Here is a 21,760-nt window from a genome sequence, read left to right on the forward strand (position 1 = left end):
ATAACGGGATTAAACTAACGTACCTATTGATTTTCAAAAGTCAGTAGGGGCGGCAAAAATTGAATGGCCTACTAGCGGCAAATTTGTAAATCCGCCACTGGAATACGATTAAGGTATACTGACACAAATAATGTCATACACGTGTCATATCAAGGAGAAACCATAAAATATCATATATCAGCGATTCTTATTGTATGGTAGTATTGCATTTAATTTACCTAATAAAAATCCACCAACCGCAAGATTTTGGTTTCGCGGTATAAATGTCTAATAAAACGTCATAACTTGCAAAGTTTATTTTTTATGTCAATGTAAATAAAGTTAACAAAAAAAAGAGTATGCTATTGCCACGCTATTGCCGTCATCGCGAGATCTAGACAGAGTAGAGATTCTGATCATCTCTGAGAATTCTTCTGGTGGAATATTTAATACGTATTTACTTTAGCTTAGAATTTTAGTCCCTAGATTCAGCACTAATATACCTACTCCGCGTTTCTCGTGACTTCATGTCAAATGAGCGTGGTCATTGTATGCTTTTGGCGCCACTACTACCGTGGTTTTCCTGCCTTATTTTGTAGTCGGGTTGCCATTCTAACAGCAGCTTAACAGTCCATCGAGGTTTGTTTTAGATCGGTTCTGCGGTTATGTCGGGTCCTGTCGGCTTATGTTTATAAACTAGTGTTTAGAATTAATTTGCCCAAGAATTGTGTAGTCTCCGAAAGCATCTCATTAATCTTAGTTTGCAAAATAGGTCGGTCGGTATCCAGGATGTACGGACGGAGTATTTAAAGTAGTTTACAACAACACAGTTCAATGTTTTTTTAGTGTCACACATCGAAACTACTGGTTGATTAATGTTTATTAGTGTTAGAAAATAAATATATATTTTAAAAAGCAATATGCTGAGTAAAAAAACTCTAGTAAGCATAAGTTAAGACCTTGCATGACCCTGTTTTGTTTACAAAACTTCGGCCTGACGCTAAATTTAGCTGCGTATTTTTATTGGGCAGATAGAATATGACTAATGATAAATGAATTGAGTTTAGCAACACGTGTAAGCATAAAAGTGCCGCATCATGAGAAATATAATATGTAGAGACCTTAACTGTAAACCCGTGTACTACGAGTAGTGTTAAATTACTAGCGACGACTTTTTGGCAAATGAAATACATAGTATATTTGGAATCACTGTTTACAATTTACATTACCCACGTCCCACACTACTAATTTAAATACTTGACAGTAAAATCACAAAATAGGGTAAATGCCTTTAATTGAAATGTATGTTTTTTATGCGAACGCGTTTATGTCTTTTATAGTTTTTATTTTTGTATAAACTTTTTTTGTACTCATAGTGAGATTTAGATAGCGTGCACTGGATGAATGGAACAAATAATTTACGTGTTTTCCTAGTTTGTAAAAACAGCCACCCGGTCATGAATCTATGCAAATCTAAACGGCGACGACGGCGGTGCGCCGCGGCGGCGCCTATGTTCTTAGTTATCTTCAAACTATGTACATAGTAATGTACACGTACACGCAAAATATGTAATGTATGTCATTTGTGACTTGCACGTTATTTGGACAGTACAATGCCTACCTACGTATACGTGTTCTGTGTATCTAAGACGGTGATCTACGTCATGATGACGACAGTGGACGGCCTAAATGGCGAAGCGAGCGACACATTTATATCCGAATCGTCCGAAAGCAGTCACTACTTACGTACCAACTATACATTATTCCGAAGAGAAAAGTTTTATTGGCAATCGTTTTATTACCGTTGTTTCACTGATTAAGTAATTTTAGAAGTTAAATCGGTATCCGATGAAATCGTCCGGGGTAACTTTTACTACAACATTTACAATTTTAAACTCCTGTTTTTCTTTCTTTTGGGTTTTCTTTTCTTTACGACCCATTTATTGTTGTTTAGTTATTTAGGGTGCTAAAGTATGCCCGGTAAGTATGTCATCATCATCATCATCATTTCAGCCACAGGACGTACACTGCTGAACTTCCACATCGCACGGTTGTTGGTAGCGGTAACCATGGTATTAGATCCTATTTAGCTTAGGTAACCAGTCGTGGCTGCTGCGTTAATTTACAAAGCTTTCTGTCATCTGGTGGCCGATTTTTGGATTAATTATGTAATGTCATCTTCATAAACAATTAACGTTGAATCAGCACTACATAGTTTAATGATAACGTGTACACACGTGGTGCGCGCGTGGCTTCGACCGCCTTGAAACGTAATAGCGCGCGTACGAAGGGCTTCACAGAGCCGCGACGTAAGCCAGCAGGGTCCCTGGGGCAAGCGGTTTCGCTTCGCAGGTACTAAGGGGACCAGTTTCCCGCGCTGCATTCTGTGAGAGTTGTTTACGCGGCGTGGCGAGCAGAGGTCGTCGACCGCGTGCCGCACCACGCCGGCATATTTTCAGTAATAAATAATAGAGCAGCGCAGCGCAGCGCGATCGATCAGTCGGCGCGGGCAGTGCGGCGGCGCACTGTCGCTCGCCAGTCGCCACCAAACCAAAACATTGCACCCCCACCCCACACTCTTCCTGCTTGCCTCCTCACCTCTAGAGCGCATACGAAAGCGCACTACGGTGTCTACGTGACAAACTTTGAGTAGCCCATTAATTCCGTAAAAAATAAGCGTCGTTTGAAATGCGGCAGACCCAGTTCAACAGAATTTTTAGTAGGTTGAGTAGACCTTAAAAGAAGCGAGCGAGCAATATTGTAAAGTTTATAACATTTAAGCAAAGGACAATGTTCGTTCTCCATACATTGTTCGCCTAAAGAACCAACAATTTTGACATATTACTACCCGAAAGCGAAATAATACGATTCTGTGTGTAAGAACAACGATTCCTGATGGACACTTGCCATAAAATTAATGATTAAGAATATTAAATCACACCGATTTTATAATATGTCGTTTATGACAACATGGCGTCTAATGTATTGTGTGAATGTATGAACACCGATTCGCGAAAAATGTTTTGTATTGTCGTCACGCCGAGTCGCAGCCAAATAGTATAAAATAATAGAACAAGTTTTAGAAATACAACTCGGCATTCCACTTTTACAATATGCCCACATATTGCACGTAAATAAACAACATGAATCGTAGGTTGTTTCCACCCTTGTCATCTGACACATGAAATAAACTCCTATTGTATTATAGATATCGAAGCCGAATCGTATATAATAATAGAATGGGTTTTGGAGATCACTCGGGGTTCCACTTTTATAAAATACCTACATATTACATAAAAATACCACGAATCATGAGTTTTCTTTTCACCATTTACATCTGACACGAGATAACAAACTCCTATCTCCATGACTACCATCGTAGTCTATGCCAAAGACTACAATATTTTAAGCAAGAAGTTTCAAACCTTAGCGGCTACGGTAACCCCTGGGCCACATACATCATGATAACATTCGGTCGACACCGGAACGTAGTCTTGCGATTATGCAAAAAAGCATCGTATTCTAGTGCGGCTATATCACGTTCAACCGGGGTTTTAATTCGACTAAAGTCCTGACTAAAGACTGGAAGAAAATACGCCGCATTGTATGAGCACTTCGTGTTCGTTAAAGCGGCTTCAGATCTAGAGCCCACATAGTTTTCTTTCCAATAATATCCGCAAGTAGCGCTGCATGATCTTTACAACAAAAACGGCAATAGTTATTAAGGTGCCAAAATTATATGATTACTTTGGCACGGTATTATACACGTTCGAAGATTTGTCATTTTCATTCATTTCTTCATCATCATCATCATTTCAGCCACAGGACGTCCACTACTGAACATAGGCCTCCCCCAATGACTTCCACATCGCACGGTTGGTAGCGGCCTGCATCCAGCGCCTTCCCGCTACCTTTATCAGGTCGTCGGTCCACCTTGTGGTGGGTTGACATTGCAGAATATGACTTTTGATAGGTTCATCATAGAATTCGGCGGGGATATCCTCACGGAGGAAGTTCGTAAAAGGGCGGAACAAGATCTTATAATAATGCAAGGCCGAAGCTGTTACGCGCGTGCTCCTACGTGTAATCCGGCGAGTATGCAATAAATAGTAATGTCTGGTAAATAGTGGTAATACGTATCGTTCGTTCGTTCGTTTCAGCCGAAAAGACGTCCACTGCTGGACAAAGGCCTCCCCCAAGGATTTCCACGAAGACCGATCCTGCACCGCTCGCATACAGGCACCTCCCGCGACCTTCACCAGATCGTCGGTCCACCTAGTGGGAGGCCTGCCCACGCTACGTCTTTCGGCTCGTGGTCGCCACTCAAGAACTTTCCTGCCCCAGCGGCCATCAGCTCTACGAGCTATGTGCCCCGCCCCGTCTATGTCTGTATGCGCTACGATTACAGGGTATCATTTTGCATAGTCGCAAGACTTCACTCCTCTGCTGTCAAATCAATGTCGCATAATGTTATCGCAATGTGTGTGGCCCTTGGCCAAATCACAGAAGCCTATGCGAAGAAAGAGCACTTGAATGACAATAAAAATCAGGGTTACCATTTTATAAGATTTCCTCACTATTGAGGGTAACAAAGTAACATTAATAATCTAGCCATTAATTACATTTATTACCTATACGAGAAAGTAAAGCAACATGCGGTTTTATTTTAATTTGTAAAATATTAAACCCCTCATATTTGTAACAGTTTGTTCCAAGTTTAGTTTTACTGTTTTGTTAACAGTATTGCTGTTTCAGCTGTCACTGTGAAGCTTTGGGAAAATAAATAAATAGAAAAAATATTAACATAAATATTTATTTAAGTTTTTATGTTCATTATCATAATATGCCAATTTAAGTTACACTGTGTGACAGTCTTTGACACTAAACAATCTCTTCAGCTTAATAATACCTACCTACAGGGCGTTTTTATAGTTACTCTTGCTGATGAAACAAGAAGGGTTGATTCTACTACTGAAATACAACTACTTTTCTTACAGGACCAATATCAAATTCTCAAAAAAATTCACATCCTCGTGATGGTGATAATTTCTATGGAGAGGTTTTTTTTATATTCGGTCTCTTGGGATAAGTTATTCCATTTGAGCAGTAGAATTAATCCTTTTTATTCGATCACATATAAAAACAACACAAGTGTTTAGGAAAACTTCTTCTTTGGTATGGTATCACTACGGAGTTATAATGTCGGCAACTCTGTATCACTGACTTGTAACTTTCAAACAGCATGAATAATAAGGGCACCACATTGGTTTTCTTTCTGAAAAAAGGCTTTCAGTTTTAGTACTAACCCTTTAGCACTATTTCATTGAAATAAAAATACAATAAACGCACAGAAGACTGAAATTGAGTCAACTGACGTGACATTTATAATTTGTTGACATTATGACAGTTTGACAAGACTAGGGATTGAAAAAGTTTTAATTGAAAAAGTAAAATGACAATTTATTAAAACGATTCACATGGATATAATCGATTAAAAATATTTATAAAATGTTCTGATACTTGCCTGTAGCGATTATCCAATCCTGGTTTCTACTGAAAAACTACCTCGTGGCAAGATTTTAATAAAATAATAAAATCTTTATCTTCTCTTTCACAATCTATAAAAGTTCATTTGGTCTATTATTATACATGTGCTATGAATGAGGGTTTTCGCGATTGAAAAATCCGCGAGATGGCAATACGTAGACGCGAGGTCCAAATGCTGCATGATTGGTGGATATCTGTCAATGTCATGTCAAAAATAACCAATCATGCAGCATTTGGACCTCACGTCTACGTATTGCCATCTGGCGGATTTTTCAATCGCGAAAACCCTCATTGGCATAGATTATGAGAGACTGGCAATTATACTAGGTTGATATCAGGTGATCCGTCTGCTCATTTGCCTCCTGTCACATAAAAAAAATATATATATGTTTCTCACACTTCAACTGGCATTGGATTCAACATCGGATTCTGACACTTTTACAGTTATGATACCATGAATATCAGTTTATGGTCCTAATTATTTTTATTTTATTTACGACCTTCGACCAGTTGGACACTTTAGATATCTTCTTGTAATAGTGTCAAACTGTCAATATCTTTTTAGCTTTTAACGCAAATCTAGTCTTCAAAGCAGTTTAATCGATTTATTTTATTTTCAAAATCGATATTTTATTGTCTATGATGGCCGCAGGAACATCACTATACATGGACTCCCAGCAATAAAGTACGGTAATGCCTCGTACAGATTTTATCGGCAAAAATTATGGAACTTGATAGGTTTTAGACCATGCCACGCACCAAAACGTCCGGAAGTTGTAATAGTATTATAGAATAAACGTTAAAAGACTTATTTATTTAATTTTTCAATGCTTAAGTGTCCATTAGAATGAAAGGGTGCTTAATGTATTAAAAAAAATAGAAAATAATTATGATGGGTTAATGTTTTTGGGCGGTTTTTTAGGCGGTTTCTGACAATGTCCTTTATGATAAGATAATTTTTGTGCAGTAGGTACCTATATGGTGCGTGATTTTATAGAGATTAAGGTAGAGATCTTGTCAATTTTAAGGTTCTACTCAAGGTGCGACGTTATCCGTTTTCCTTTTAAAAAAAAATGCTGATTTTCCTGAAACCTAGTTAGTTACCTAATACAGTAGACAGAAAATAAAGTCATGGTAGGTAGGTATACATTTTTGTTTTAAGCAAAATAGCAATTATTGCATTAGATTGATGTGCATGTGCCAGACTATAAACCCGGGAATAGAACCATGGATCCCTGCCTTTTGTTAGTTTATCTTCTTACAATCGTCCAGTAGTGAGTAGATCACACATACCACTGCACGTTAATTCAAGGTCATTGAAAGCGTAAAACAGCCGTAAAACATTGTTTTTCGAAATAATGTTTTGATAAGACTTCAAGGTGCACGTTTCTGGCGCTGTCTTATCGATCATTTTGTTATCAACCTATAAAATATTTCAGTTTTCAATGTTTATGATTTTAATACCAAACAAAATAATAATATGCCGAATCTTGTTCCTGCAACATTGTTTCGCTGGTGTTGTTATCTTATCTGCCAAATCATTTTATTACAAATTGTGATTGTGATGTTTTTGTCTACAACCGACTTAGTATTTATGTGAATTAAATAGTGAAAACACTTTTTTAAGTGTTTTCATTATGTAGGTACCTACATCTTTTGTTAGTTTGGTTGTCTCTAGATTTCGCCATTGCATGCTTATGCAATTCTTTTTCGGGGGTTCTTTCTTTCCGGCGCCTTTGTGACTCTACCTTTACTATCGCTCGTCATTAACTTATGCATTCGTCAGTTGTTTTCATCATTCGCCTTGAAAAGTCCTACCTAAGTAGGTACAACAAACAATAAACAAAGCAAAGACGATCACTACCGAAACTATCTCCTACATTCAACTTCGGTCAGCACGAGTTAGCCGCGTGATACCTACCTACCCCGACATCCGACATCAAGTGAGATAAAACTGGTAATGGTAAGCAAAATAATAAACAGACTTCTCGATTTTTATGTCCTTGGCGAACTCTACCCTAAATGATAGGTTTAAAGAACGGGTTACTTAAGAGGCAAGTAGGTGGGTACAGGTGTTCAAATTCAACCAATGTCCATGTAAGTTAAGTAGATAATCTTTTTTAAAGAAATAACCCTCCACCCTTGAGTAGGTAGGTAACTACTGTAGGATGAGACAAAGCTCAAAAGAAAAATGTATGTGTGGTCTATGTAGCGCTTAGAAAACAGAGAGGATCTAAATAGAGTTCATGACATTTTCATAATTTTTGTTTGCTTGTCTCTCCCGCTTCTGTGATTCAGACCCTGGCCCTGACCTGGACATAACTTTGAACTTATAATTTGTAGTTGTGTCTGCTTGAATTTTACCTAGGTATCTAAGATCTAGATAACCAGACTTCCATGATCTACTGGATATTCTGGATTATCGTTATCAACTTAAAAATTGGAAAGGTTCTTGGCCTATTTGTTGTTCATAAAACGTTCTGTCAGAAATGGACGCACAACATTGAACACACACAACATAGATAGCCCCAGCGACGAAGCGACGCGACGTACGGAGAAGGGCGTTGAATTGTTTACAACATCGCCCGTACCGAACCACGTGGTGAGCGGCAGCCAATTGATACCTAAATGACGTCACGTGGTACTGTTGTTACATCTATCAACATATTTCTGAATAGAATTAGTCCTTAGCACACCTGGCTTCGCTGAACCAGATTAGCGCAGCCGTAATCAGATTGAAAACAAATATGAGACGCTACCTGCGCTCGGCGCCTGCCGTGGCTGTCTGCTTCTCGCAAACCACAAAATAGCACGCAATTAATCCTGCTATACAGCAACTGTATTATTTCACACTGTCACAAACACTAGTCACTTGTTTAGTACGTTCAATGATAATAACAACAACACTGAAATTGTAAATACAGCATGCAATAAGAGCGAGCGAAACGCAGACAAGTCGCCACAAACGACGCGCGCGAATGACTGAGGAGGTGGCGACCGAGCGAGCGAGCTGCCGAGCCGAACCGAGGGAAGGAGCGCGGGGCCGTGCCCGTCGACCCAGTCGCGGAATGCGGCTCGCGCGCGGCTTGCTTGTTCTCTTCTCGCGTGCTTATTTTTTTAGTCAATCCGGTAGATAGGTACTCTGAAGTCCAATAGGGCGCGAAGCTCAGACATAGACTTGAGCAAAATCAGCTATAGGGGTTTGGCCAATTTTGTAAAAGGTGTCTATACTCTATAGGTGCCTTGTCCCCTATTCGTTACCCATGGTCCCACTGTGGCTCAACAAAACGGTGGGACCTCGGATAATAGGGACCCTAGGGGGACCTGGTAGAACTTATAATAAGGGAAAAAAAAACAAAGAATCAAGCATTCATTCTTTTTACTTACCTACTACTTAGACTCTGATTTGGCCATCCACGTGGGTTCCACTCCAATGTATTGATATCACGATATCGGGGCAGTACCAATACATTTGAGTCCATCGATAGGTAGGTACCTACCTACCCAATAACTCCTAATAATACGGTTTGTGTAACTGAAATTCGGGGGTATTGGAGGGCACGTTATTTTTCGACGTGACAATGACACCACCAACCAGATTTAAAGATGAAAGAAGCATAGTTTGATTCCAAATGCTGATGTTTTTATTTAAAAGGAGGCCTACCAAGTGTTGGACAAATGATTAGGTAATAAGAAGTACCTAGCAGAACGAATAGCACCTATTGGCAGGCAACTGTGCAGGAATGTAGCTAACAGTGGACGATGAGAGGCTGATTTTAGATGTGTGTTATTGTTATCACCTGTAGTTTGGTTGGTTATGGCAGGTAAACAAGTTGTTTCCTCTCCCCATCATCCCCGACCCTACTTTTCGAACACTATGCCCAGCAAAAGCATTGTGGTGGTTCTCAGCCCCTCAGCTTGATTTAGAAAATTGTTACTCCTCATAGGTATTTAGGAAATAATGATTGATTTTAGTACTGCCATTACGGCAACCGCGGGAATTTATATCAGACTCCATTGAAAAACAACGTTTACGCAATATTACGCAACCAAAGTTTAACAATGAGAGCTAGTTTTTATCTTTTAGCGGGGTTTGACGATGTTGGTGCGACGCCTGGCCACATGCCATACACACATTTTCTTAAAAATTGACAATCTAAAATAAGTGGAAGGAAGTTAAGAAGTTCTTAATCAGTCATATAATTTCAATACAAGGAGAAATTCCAAGCACATTTGATATGAACTCAAGGTCCGAAGAACCGCAGCCGCAGCTATGCATCCATAATCCATACATAACACCAGGGGAAGAGTTGAGGTCTAAAATACTAACACTTTTAGGGATCTAAATCTTTGGCCATTTCTAAAGTAGTGAAACATTAAAGTTAGAAAAGTTCAGTACGTACGTAGAAGACGTACCTACGTAAAGGTGGTGGACCAGTAGGTAGGACGAACTTTTCTCAGAAGAATCATTCTTACTTCCAACATTTTAGTTGCTAAGACTAGTTAATGTTGTTGTTCCTGGTGGACCATTCAAATCTAAGGCCAAACTTTTTGTTCTCGAACCGGACGACTAAAGCCATGGGTACGGATTTTGTTTTTGTGATGACACGGCGATTCTACCTACCTGCTTCGTGAAGGGAATTTGTTCTCAAGTAAGTAGGCTCTACTTAAGGGTGCTCTCACTGAAAAAGCTTAAGTTATTCGTTATTTATAAAGCTTTCTTGTTCAGTAATCGTTTTCGTCTTATTGATAACAAACGCTACAAATAACCAGAGATGTCACATATCTTAGATAAAAGTATCTGAAATACAGATACAAGATACAAAATACGTATTTACATCTTGTATTTGAAATACTTTTTTTATTTTTTATTTTGTATCTGATATTTAGATACATTTTACTGATATCTTAGTATTTTGAAGATACTTTGTTCTCCAAGATACTTTTACTGAAGTAAACTTCGCAGTTTTTCTAACCGAACGCAACTGAACGTAGCGCGTCGTTTAAAAATTTGGTCAATATTGTCGGAATTCGGGAATCAAATAACAGATGGCGACACTATCTTTCTACAAATGTCATCAGCTAAGATGTCTGTCACTCCTGTCGGTTGTCACTCATTCCGTAATTTTTTCGTGTGCACATGTTGTAGGTATGGTGTTTTAAATTAAATAATAAATAACAATATCGCCTTTGTGGGATTCGGGATCGCGAACATGGAAACGTAAGTCTTATTTTATTTTGTTAAGTTGCTTACTACATTACATGTTCGTCAGAAATATGTATGTAACGTGCATTGTGAACAAAACGGGAAAAGTTTAGGTTAGAATAACAATAACAACGGACAAATATCATAATAAATTGATCTTTTTACGCATTTGTTTTTAAATTAGTAACATTCAATTTATAAGTTTTGAGTCGAATCAGAGAGTTCATTCTGTTAGGTTAGTTGTTATTCTGGGCTGGCTACTTAGCCCGTTGCTTCGTCACTGCCACGGTAAAATTTTATATTACTTTTCTTAACAAAGTTTGTTTTGTTTTCAGGGATAAAGAGAACAAGTTGAGTATACCACTCATTTTAAAGTACTGCTTCAAAGATATTAAGCAAGTGGATGGAAGTGATGTGAATGTATCTGCAGTGTGCAATGTATGTTCAAAAACGATAAAGGGTAGTGTTACTTCTACTACAAATTTCCTGAAGCATTTAAAGGTAGGTTTTGTAAACAGATTCATTTGTTTAAGAAATCATTTATTTACTTACTTTGTGCTACATTTTTTTTATACTAGGTTTTTGTCCTGAAAGATATTAAATTTCTTGCAATTTTCCATTTTTAAATGTACTAATATATTTTTTATGTTATTACAGATTAAAGGCCACTCAGATCTATTGCAAGATTATGAAAATGTTAAAAACACAACTCTTAAAAAAAGAAAACTTACTGAGATTAGTAACAGTGGTGCAAGTGGTTCAGAATCAACATGTAAAAAATTGAAGCAGTCTCTTCTTACAGATGTAAGCGGTTCAAGATCTGTTAATTTGGACAAGTTGATTGTACAATTTATTGTTGACACCATGTCACCAGTATCAATAGTGGAGAATAAGTATTTTAAAGCTTTAATTGAAGGTTCACAGCAACTAACTAAGCCTCCAAAGGTTATGTGTCGTAATACAGCTAAGAATAAAATTAGTAATGAGTACAATGAATTTAAGAAAAACCTTAAGCTAGAGTTGGACAACGTCGAATTTGTGTGCAGTACAGCTGATATTTGGTCTTCATCTAAAAGAAGTTACTTGGGGGTTACAGTCCATTGGATTGAAAGTGAGATGTTTGAAAGGAAAAGTGCTGCAATTGCTTGCAGAAGATTCAAGGGGGCTCACACATATGATAAAGTTGCTGAAATGATAGCTGATATACATTCAGACTATAATCTGAAACTATCAAAAATTGTTAAAACGGTTACAGATAACGGCTCAAACATGGTTAAGGCTTTTGAGGTATTTGGAAAGTCTGATTCAGAGGTAGTTCTAAATGAACATGTTTCACATGCATTTGGAGATCTTGAAAAAACATCACTTGATGAAGGTAGTGAAGATGATGATTCACTTCTAGTACTACAAGCTTTTCCAGATGCTTCATCAGACTTAGAAGGTGATTGCCTTCTGCCCGGACATGAAAGATGTGCTACACACACTTTACACCTGATTGCTAGTACTGATTTCAAACAAGCAAGAACCAAAAATACATTTTATAAGAAACTACATGACACAGCCTTATCAAAGTGCCAAGCACTGTGGAACTTGTGTGCTAGATCCCCAAAGGCATGCGAGATATATTTAGAAATAACAGGGAAGTCACCAACTTCTCCATGTGCAACTCGATGGAACTCCTACTATAATTCTATACAAGATCTTTTAGCTGTACAGAACCGTTTGAGTGAAGCCTTGAAAATGTTAAAGTTACCACAGCTGAAAGAAAATGAAATTCACTTTTTAAGTGAATATGTGGATTGTTCAAAGCCAATAGCAGAAGCTATACAAAGCCTGCAAGGGGAAAAAGATACTTATTATGGCTGTCTGTTACCGGAATTATACAGAATCCAACATGTTATCAAAAGCCTCAGAACGGAAAATCTGAAATACTGCAGCCCTCTGCTTGATGTATTAGAAGAAAACCTAGAGAGACGGTTTAAACGGTTTTTGCAGTTGGAACCAGCAGCAAACGATGCTATATTAGCCTCAGTGTCCCATCCCATGTTTAAATTAAAATGGGTACCAAAAGCGCGAAAGGAATATGTAAAAGAACTTTTTCTGTCTGAAACAAGAAAGATCAATCGATCTGAAAAACAAAAATCGGAGGCTTTAAACAACATTGAAGGTGAAATAAAAAAAAAGACAAAAGATGAATCTTATTATATGTTTCTAGAGGACTCCGATTCCTCTATTGCTAGTGGCGAAAACACAAGCAGCACCAGTGATTTAGAGACACTCCAGTACCTCAACAATAAAGATGCAAACTTTAAGAGCTTAAATGCTTATCCTACAGTAAAAAAAATATTCCTAAAATATAACACCTGTTTGCCCAGCTCTGCCCCTGTGGAGCGACTCTTTTCCTTTGGGGGCATGATCATGAGGCCTCATCGAAGGAAGATGACTGACAATATGTTTGAGGAATTACTTTTACTCAAATCACATAAAAAAAAAAAAAAAAAAAAAAAAAAAAAAAAAAAATCTCAACTAAAGCATTAAAATTATGAGTCTCTATTTTAATACCTTCATATTTTGTCTTGTTACATTTGCCTGATCCTTGTTATCAACGCGATCTATTCGAAAATTGTTTTCTCGAACGAATAAACTTAGATAAGTTCAATTAAATGTTGTTTTCTTACAAAAGTATTTTATCTTTAAAAAGTATTTGAAAGATAGGTATTTTGTATCTAGTATTTCAGATACCTTTTTAGAAAATTATTTGTATCTGGTATCTGAAATGCTTTTTTTTAAAGTATCTTGCATCTTGTATTTCAGATACTTTATATTGGGTATCTTATACATCACTGCAAATAACCACGGCGTAGTATACAACGACCCCGCCCAAGAAGTACCTACCCATCTCGTTTATTGGGTATAATTGGTATAAGTTTTCCAGCTAGCTGCGGGATGATGTAACACCATGTTAGCAATGAGCAGTCACCACTTCGACTGGCAGTTGACCCCAATCGCCCCCAATCGAAGGACTAAATTGTTTGTCTGATCACAATAACGATAGGTACTTATTGTATGGAAAGCAAGATCCAATAACTATGCAAATTGCATTTAATTGAATGTTATTTTGGGAGCACTCCAGGTACCTACATCTGGCAATTGGTCACATAAATCTACTTAAGTACTTGTCTATACTACTTTTAAGTGCGCAGTTATTATTGTGGTGTTGTAGTTGTACATGAATATCCTTTGTTTTCGGGACGGTTAATATATCAATTAAACGCGCTGTTTCCGCTAAATATGCACCCAATCTATTGAGTTCTTACATCAGCAAAAATATTGTTAGCCTTGTTACATGAAATTACACTCAAGAATAATAAATCTACATTCTAGATTGGACTGAAGTCTGTGATTCGTCCAAATATTGGAAAACTGATCACAAGCTTGATTAAATGCTTTAACTTTTAATTTTAAATATAATTATTATAGCTTTTTCATTTGTTAGCGGTAGGTACGGAGTACCTATTCAGATCAGATTGTCTAGCTAGCTAGAGTCAAGAGAAACCTGCCTTACTTAGTGAAAGTGCAACACGATCCAAATTCAGTTTCTAATCTAGAAGGTCGGATTGGCTAAAATATACGTACCTTAAATTGTTTTACATTATACTTTTATTCAGAGTTTATCTGAACATTCTGAAAAACAAGTAACTGATAAAACTGAAAGTGCCAATCTACGAACGGAACTGACAATCTAAATAACTTGTTGGTAATTTATTTTTAAACAAACATGTTTATCATTCTTATCGTCGCTTAACTACATAAAAATACCCTGCATAAGAGGAGCACTACGCTACGTTGCAATAAAGAATATTTTATGACGAGCCTTACTGGTATTACTGGAATATTCTTCAAGCAAATGTAAATGTACTTTGTAAATGTTGTTAGGCAAAATTTGTCAGCGCATTACAAGTGACTTACTGCAGTGCATTTGGCACTGGCTGGGCACCCTGCCGTCGCCACAGCACCTATTTCACTAACTCGATAAAAAAAATTGACTTGATTTCTGGATTCATTTCATATAGATGAAATAGCACTTTGAAGGAAACTTGTACAATTAAAACAACACATTACTTAACCACAGGAGAACATGTATTTGATTGCTTCGCTAAAGGAGATTACCTATTTACATATTAACAAAAAATTGAAAAAATCCTAAGAACTAATCAAGTGTTAGGTGTTTACATTGAGATAATATAGATAGGGATCGTCGGTCTCATACAAGTTGTTCAAGGTCTGGAGCACGAGGGACTGAACTAGATCCACCTGAAGCAATAGAAATTAAGCTTTAGTCTAAAACATAACTTGCATCTTTTAACCCCTGCCTAATCTAATCCTCATCGTCATATGTATTTCTATGTATATTTCTGGAGTCTGCATAAAAATAGAGAATAATAAAGAAATTAGTCAGAATAAGTAAGACGAAATCGATGAGAGATTTGATTTAAAACTCTACTAAACGAAATTTATTACCTGATCTGGGGGACAGTAACCATCATCAGTCGACCTGGAGACGGTAACTAATACGGGAGTTGGTAACACCCGCAGCAATTTGGAGAACGCGCTAATCAAATTTCTTATTTCTTGTTCGTTGCTTATATGGTAAGGCAGCCCACCCTGGTCTCTTGTGCAGCCTCCTGCGTATATCGCCCACCAATCAGGTGTCACGTTTAGACGTTCTGCTTCTGCTAACACAACAGACACTAAGTCTGAAACCTAAAACCAAACAATAAAATGGAAATCAAATGTGAAGTACATAAATTAAAACAGTACATGTTTCATCTAATTAGATGAAGATACATTTAAAAAAAACATACAAGCTCTACATACCTTATGAAACATATCACTTCTAACACCAGAGTAATGAGTCAACTCGCCGTGCTCTTCTAGATGTTGAAATATATTTTCCAACTCCTCGATTTGTTGTTCCCGCAACTCATTAACTTTTTGTATTGTTTCCGCGTCGTCATTTTCAGGAAGTTTAAAGCTAAATATAGGTTCCAAACGGTCATATAAGTTGATGCTTTGAAATAAGGACAGGAATGGGTTTCCTGTGCTGAAGAAATCTAAATCAACATCCAATACATAAGGCTCAGAAATATTTAGAGTGCTTGCTAAATTTTCGATTTCTCCAACCTTTTCTTTGGTTTTATCAGAGAGCTCGGCGACAGTAAATTCAAATTCCCTGGAGTTTTCTAAATTGGATGAATATAATGCATCGGAAAGATAATACGGTTCTTTGCTGTCCACTCGAAGTAGCCCAGTGTGTGCATCATCGCCGACCTGAATAACGCGCGTACCGTCGGAGAATTGATTCGCCCACGGAGGGCGCAGCCACACCACGCGGTCAATATAGCCAGCGGCCGCAGCGGGTACGATCCAATTTTCTATTTGCAATAATGGCAAAACTTTCCTACCAGAACGCGCCTCTTCTCCCTTCAATTTACGATCTATAAGCATGTCTGGATGAGCATCGAAGTGCAATAAAGTGGTACCTTCCATCGGTAATTTCTTTCCACCGATAGCTGAGTATATAAATTGTAAGGCATCGTTATGTTCTTCGACCACATAGATCGGCATCTTTTTGAACTTTTTCAGGTTGGTAACTACGGAAACATTAGTCATTTTCAGTCAGGTCCATGTAATTGCGCTTTAGTTTATAAGATTCTGAAACGAAACAATGACGTTAGCTGATTCTCAAAATAAAGTTTAAAATGACAACTAGCTTACGTAAAATTTTATCAAGATACGAATACAGAGGACCACTTTGACTATATAATTCCACAAGACGTATTTCGCAAAACAGGTCAAGGCCTAAGTGTCGGAACAACAGGGGAAGTTCCGGGCCGGGGACCGCTTTTCGTGACCACTGCGCACTTCGTTGCGGCCAGATTGTTGACTTTGTTTCACAATATCTGGCATAACAAGGGCGTTATGGCACCTATACGAGTTTGATTTACTTAGTCGCTAAATTTGGTTTGTTATAATAAAGAGAGTATGGAGACGATGTTTAATAACTAGGTGCCGAATTCAAATGAGTATGTTTTGTTAGACTATGTCAATGATTATAAATAAGTCTGTATGATTGCATATTATATCGTGGTGGAATAATCACTTGTTTTTTTGCATCGAAATGAAAAATCCCGGTATTAACTAAATCTATGAAGATGATCTATATTCCTGAAAGCGCACCTAAACTAATTCCTCGAAGCGCACCTGAACAAAGTGGACTTCTTATCCACAGGTGATTAAAGGACCACCCACAAGGTGGACTGATGACATCATAAAGGTAGCAGGAAGGCGCTGGACGCAGGTCGCTACCAACCGGGCAACATGGAAAGCATGGGGGGAGGCCTATGTTCAGCAGTGGACGTGCTATGGCTGAGATGATGATGATGATGATTAAAGGACACCGAAGTACTTATCGCCTGGAGTCCACTTTGATCACCTGGGTGAATAGACCCTCAAAAATGGGTGCGCTTCTGGGATCTGTCTATGTTGGTCATTATGGCCTGACAGCATCTGTTATAATATTTCGATGAAATAATGTGGTCTGTCTTTATGAGCATTTAGATTCAATTTGAGAGCAGCAAGTTTTCTGTGCCTGCCTTCATTTAGGCTACTTCTTGTCGGCACCAAACAAAAGTCTTAGTTACTGGAATCAATCGCTGAGTGGCTTCGATATTGGCAGTTTTATTTTGTGTTTATTTGCAGCACTCGACCGCAAAACAGTGAAGAGTAAGGTTCGGCAGTTATCCCACCCGCGGAGGGGTGTGGGTGGAGTTACGGTGGAAGCGTGGATCTCATCAAAGAGAGTACTGAATGTTTTCCATTAGCGTCGGCAAACTTCCGGGCGGCGCGATGCGTAGTTGCGCGGTTCTCTCCGCAGCGGCGCGGGGCGAGGGAGGGGTAGTGCGGCCTCCACAGCGGGGGAGGGGTGTTGTGACGGGCGCCGGGGTCGATACTGGCGCCCTGACGTCACTACGCTACTACGCCCGCCCAAACATGCCCCCCGCCAGCGGGCCTCCCTCCTGACCTATTCTACGCCCACCTGGGTCAAGGTACGGAAGCCGCAGTGGAACTATCGGGATATTAACATCGTCATTAAACGTATGCTGATGTCCAAATTACGAACTTAACACATTTGAGGAAAATCATAGAACTCCAAATCGTGAAACAAGTTTGGGGGATTCAGAAAGAAGTTACATTGTATATTTTTTTCTGGCTGAGTTGCACCATCTTACTTTAAACTATAGTCTTAACAAATGTTAAAAATCAATAAAAATATCGTTATTTTTATTGATCTACTTATACCACTCAGTTACACCACTGTATTATAAAACTAAATGTTTAGTTGAAATGTAAAACTGCTGCCATATTTTGCTATAACTTGGTGGTATCTATCTTCTGAACTTATTTTAATGTTATTATCCTGTGAATAATTAGAATGGAAAAAAAGATTTCAAGTAAAGGGATGTGACAACCGCTTAAATGTTTTAAAGCTAATTCGAGCAATAAAACAACTATTTGTTATCAAGAAATAACTGTAAATTTACATTTAACAGCACAATAATACAAACTAATTACTTCAAATAATATGCACAGAAAGTTAATTTATGTAAGTTGTTATCAGTACTTGTTACCTAGTTTAAAGTTACTCAAGTGTAGCAAAACAAGACAGAACAAAAAACTATTGTTTGGTAACTGACAAACGAGTTAACAGAACAGGGATGTGGACATAGATAATAAAAAAATATTGCCCACATATTTCTTCATAATCAAATAATTACAATAATATTATTATTGTTTAAATTGTTTTCTACCGGTGAGAAACTATAAGTGGTTTACCTGTTGCCTAACTTATTTTTATGACACTTTAAAACCCTGGTTTTCCTAAATAAATAAATAAATATTGAGTTGGAAAGTGATGTGACGTGACTTCTAGGTAAAAAATCTACCTAGGCGTGACGTCACACGCCATTTCAACTCGATGTAGCACTGTTATTATTCAAATAAGAAAGAAAAATAATATGTGTCCATTATTTTCTTACTCTCAGTCTGATAGACAAATAATTTAAATTTTGTCCACTAGTTTCTTCAAGTGATATAGGAGATTGGTAGGTTTTTTAATTAGAAGCCATTAAAATCACTTTTGCACTACCTCTGTTTTTAATTTCTTGGCCCTCTTCAGTCAAACTTTTATTCAAACTTGTACTACTAGAATAGTTTGTGAAGCGATTGAAATTAAGAAACATAAAAATATATCAATCAAAAGGACAGGTTTAAATTGTCACCAGTGTGGTATCCGGTGATTAATAAATGTAAACCGTGGGCATTGCCGTCAAGTACGAATATGGATACTGTGAGTGTTGTGTGTATATCACTAAAGCCTGGTCCGTGAGCTCGTATGTTGCTGTCGCGCTCGCACACTCACTGCGGGCGCCCGTCGCACAGTCGCGACAGCAATATAATTACGCGCGAGCGAAAGGATGGGTAGCTTGGGGTCATTGGACAAAATTCTACGTGCTCACGGACCAGGCTTTAGTGGTGTAACAAATGACAATACAAGGGTAGTTAAAAATATTCAAGCCCGCCCGGACGGACGACACCACGAGCCGCCAGTCTGCTTGTGACCAGCTGCAGCATGTAGCGTTGAGACCCATGTTTCTCTATTTATGAAAATGTTGTGCCTGGAGCAAATCGAAGCTCAGACTTGTGTCACAAGTATTGTTGTTAGTTTGTTTTTGTTAGCTGCTACCAAAACCAGGGATTTTACATTTATTTATGTAATCCATAAGGATCTGGCATAACCTCTCAATGTCCATATTTCCGGCTAATCATTATAAAAATACTATATACATGGAGATTAAGACCATCAGAAGATAAACAACTAAAAATAATACAGCTTGTAGATAAATTAAACGTATTGTAACGTTAAAAAATGATGATCAAAGTTAGTTTATTACCCAAATACTTATTTTATATAATTTACCTGTTGCAAAACGATTATGGAAACATATTATGTGATCATTATTGACATACCTTTACGGTCACACCTTCTAAGTTAATGTTTTCATGAAAAACTTGCAAATTATATTATTATGCCGGTATTATTTACAAAATTATTTTTTAACCTAACTGCAGTCAGTTCAATTTGACATAATATGTCAAATGGCAGGGTTACAACCTCGAGTAGATGTTTCTCCCCAGAAAAAAAGAAAAATGTGGTTTATTTTTCAAGATTTTTAAAGAAATCCAAATACGGTCTTAAATAAAAACTGACTATTCAAAACCTATCAATGATTCACCATGACAATGCCCACGCGATGAGCAATATGAGCATTATGCCAGGGTGTGGAAACTTCCATACAACGGTCATCGAAGTGAAACTTGCTTCCAAACAGCGACATCGGTGAATAAATTCAAATACTTTTTAACTACCCTAAAACGCTCTAGATGTCGCTGCTCCTGTTTCCTTCATATTTTCATTTTTTTCTTAATTAAAATATATTTGAGAATATTGTTAATTACAATGTGAAAACTTTTTTTAAATGAAATTAATTTGTTTTAATTTAAAACTGAACATTTACATTTTTGTTATAATTTACATAATAGAGTAGTAGAAATTACTATTTAACATATGGCAACTTTGTTTTTCCTCCAAAATGGCCGGTGTTGTTTTTGTTATGTTAAATGCATTCTTGTTTTCTTAGCCATCATTTAAGTTTTCTGTGGCCCTATTAAAGTATTGAAGAGTCGTCGAGTCAAATTCAAGTTCATTCCTTCGTACCTGCTGCTGTTCTGGTTCATCGGAGTTTTGTTCGTTCCTTCGTGAATCGCGAAGAAACTTTCTGTTATGTTCACAAGTGATCTGAGTTTTCTCAATGTGCAAATGCTTTTTTAGTGTTGTTGAAAACTTTGCGAAAAGACGCTTTTGGTGTATAATATTATGTGTGTTCATAAATAAAGTAAAATTATTAAATTCAAAAGTTTTTGTTTACTTATTTGCATTTCCATGTGCAATGTAGAATTTTTCCAAATCCATTGTTTTGAAAATAATACAATACGTACACCATAAAGATAAATATTTTCTAAATAATGGATTTGAAAAAATTCTACATTGTACATCATAAAAACAATAATTCTTTGAAGGTTATGAGGGCCTATGTGTGCGTGAACTGTGTGTATGTGTGCGTGGACTTTATGTATGTATGTGTGCGTGTACTATGTATGTATGTGAGCGTTACGTACGTAGGTTAAGTACAGGGAATTTAACACCAGGCTGTCAATTAGTAGGCTCAAAAATTTGACAGAGAGGGTTCTCTATTTCCTATGTATTACTTTTCTCTATGCATTATGCAAGCCTGTTGTATCATTAATATTGAACCCTATTTACTGATTCAGCTGATCTACACTAGTATGTAGTTACGTCTCTACTCTAGTTAATAGACAAATCGCTCTATGTCGCCATCTTGTTGTCTGTGGTAATCTCTGCAATAAAACTGCGTCTTCTAAATTTAAACTATTTTTATTCAAATTCATCAAAGCCAGATTTTAAGAGCATTGGCAAAAGTTTACAAGGAAAAAAAATATCGATAACCTCATCACACTTTATTTTCCCTGAATAAAAGGGTAAATTTAATAAGATGGTATACTTGTAATATGTCAGTCTTTTTTTTTTCAAAATCAAGATATTAACAAGGAAAAAAAAATATCGATAACCTCATCACACTTTCTTTTCCCTGAATTAAAGGGTAAATTTAATAAGATGGTAAACTTGTAATAAATGTCACTGTCATTTTTTTTTCTTAATCCAAAGATATTATAAAAGCTAGATTACCTTCGCTTAGCTTTCATTCCGAAAACCATGCTCTGTGCCGAAAACAACTCTTTTGGTTTGTCGTCTTCATCATATTTTAAAGGGCACGTGCTTGTCACCGTTAAATTGTGAATTAGATTATAATTTAGACTTAACTTGAT

General features: G+C 37.3%; 3 protein-coding genes across 3 annotated transcripts in view; 1 reads left to right on the forward strand and 2 right to left on the reverse strand.

Annotated features, from left to right (window-relative positions):
- The window catches only part of LOC135072976 (insulin-like receptor), an 84,167-nt gene extending 75,657 nt beyond the window's left edge, over positions 1-8,510 (reverse strand). Inside the window, exon 1 of the mRNA XM_063966986.1 lies at positions 8,286-8,510. The gene's annotated coding sequence lies outside the window, so the exon portion shown is untranslated. The remainder of the gene's footprint in view (positions 1-8,285) is intronic.
- A 1,798-nt stretch (positions 8,511-10,308) lies between these two features.
- On the forward strand, positions 10,309-13,270 carry LOC135087762 (uncharacterized). The gene is made up of 3 exons (XM_063982586.1): positions 10,309-10,747; positions 11,068-11,233; positions 11,390-13,270. Exons 1-3 carry the CDS (start codon positions 10,740-10,742, stop codon positions 13,268-13,270), a joined length of 2,055 nt encoding a protein of 684 aa, XP_063838656.1. The 5' UTR covers positions 10,309-10,739.
- Positions 13,271-14,850: 1,580 nt separating this feature from the next.
- LOC135076062 (UPF0489 protein C5orf22 homolog) lies at positions 14,851-19,958 on the reverse strand. Its single transcript, XM_063970522.1, has 4 exons — positions 19,823-19,958; positions 15,611-16,447; positions 15,254-15,496; positions 14,851-15,046 (listed from the first exon to the last, which is right to left on the reverse strand). Exons 2-4 carry the CDS (start codon positions 16,403-16,405, stop codon positions 14,954-14,956), a joined length of 1,131 nt encoding a protein of 376 aa, XP_063826592.1. The 5' UTR covers positions 16,406-16,447; positions 19,823-19,958; the 3' UTR covers positions 14,851-14,953.
- Positions 19,959-21,760: the final 1,802 nt, after the last annotated feature.

This window comes from Ostrinia nubilalis, chromosome 1 (genome assembly GCF_963855985.1).
Source record: "Ostrinia nubilalis chromosome 1, ilOstNubi1.1, whole genome shotgun sequence".
Lineage (NCBI taxonomy): Eukaryota > Metazoa > Arthropoda > Insecta > Lepidoptera > Crambidae > Ostrinia > Ostrinia nubilalis.

Bases quoted from the DNA above. Each gene is read 5' to 3' on its own strand.
- LOC135087762 (XM_063982586.1), top strand. The intron at 11,234-11,389 runs GTAGGTTTTGTA...ATGTTATTACAG, and splicing joins ATTTCCTGAAGCATTTAAAG to ATTAAAGGCCACTCAGATCT.
- LOC135076062 (XM_063970522.1), bottom strand. From the start codon at position 16,405: ATGACTAATGTTTCCGTAGTTACCAACCTGAAAAAGTTCAAAAAGATG. The intron at 15,497-15,610 runs GTATGTAGAGCT...GTTTGGTTTTAG, and splicing joins GAAGTGATATGTTTCATAAG to GTTTCAGACTTAGTGTCTGT. The intron at 15,047-15,253 runs GTAATAAATTTC...CTATTGCTTCAG, and splicing joins GTTACTGTCCCCCAGATCAG to GTGGATCTAGTTCAGTCCCT.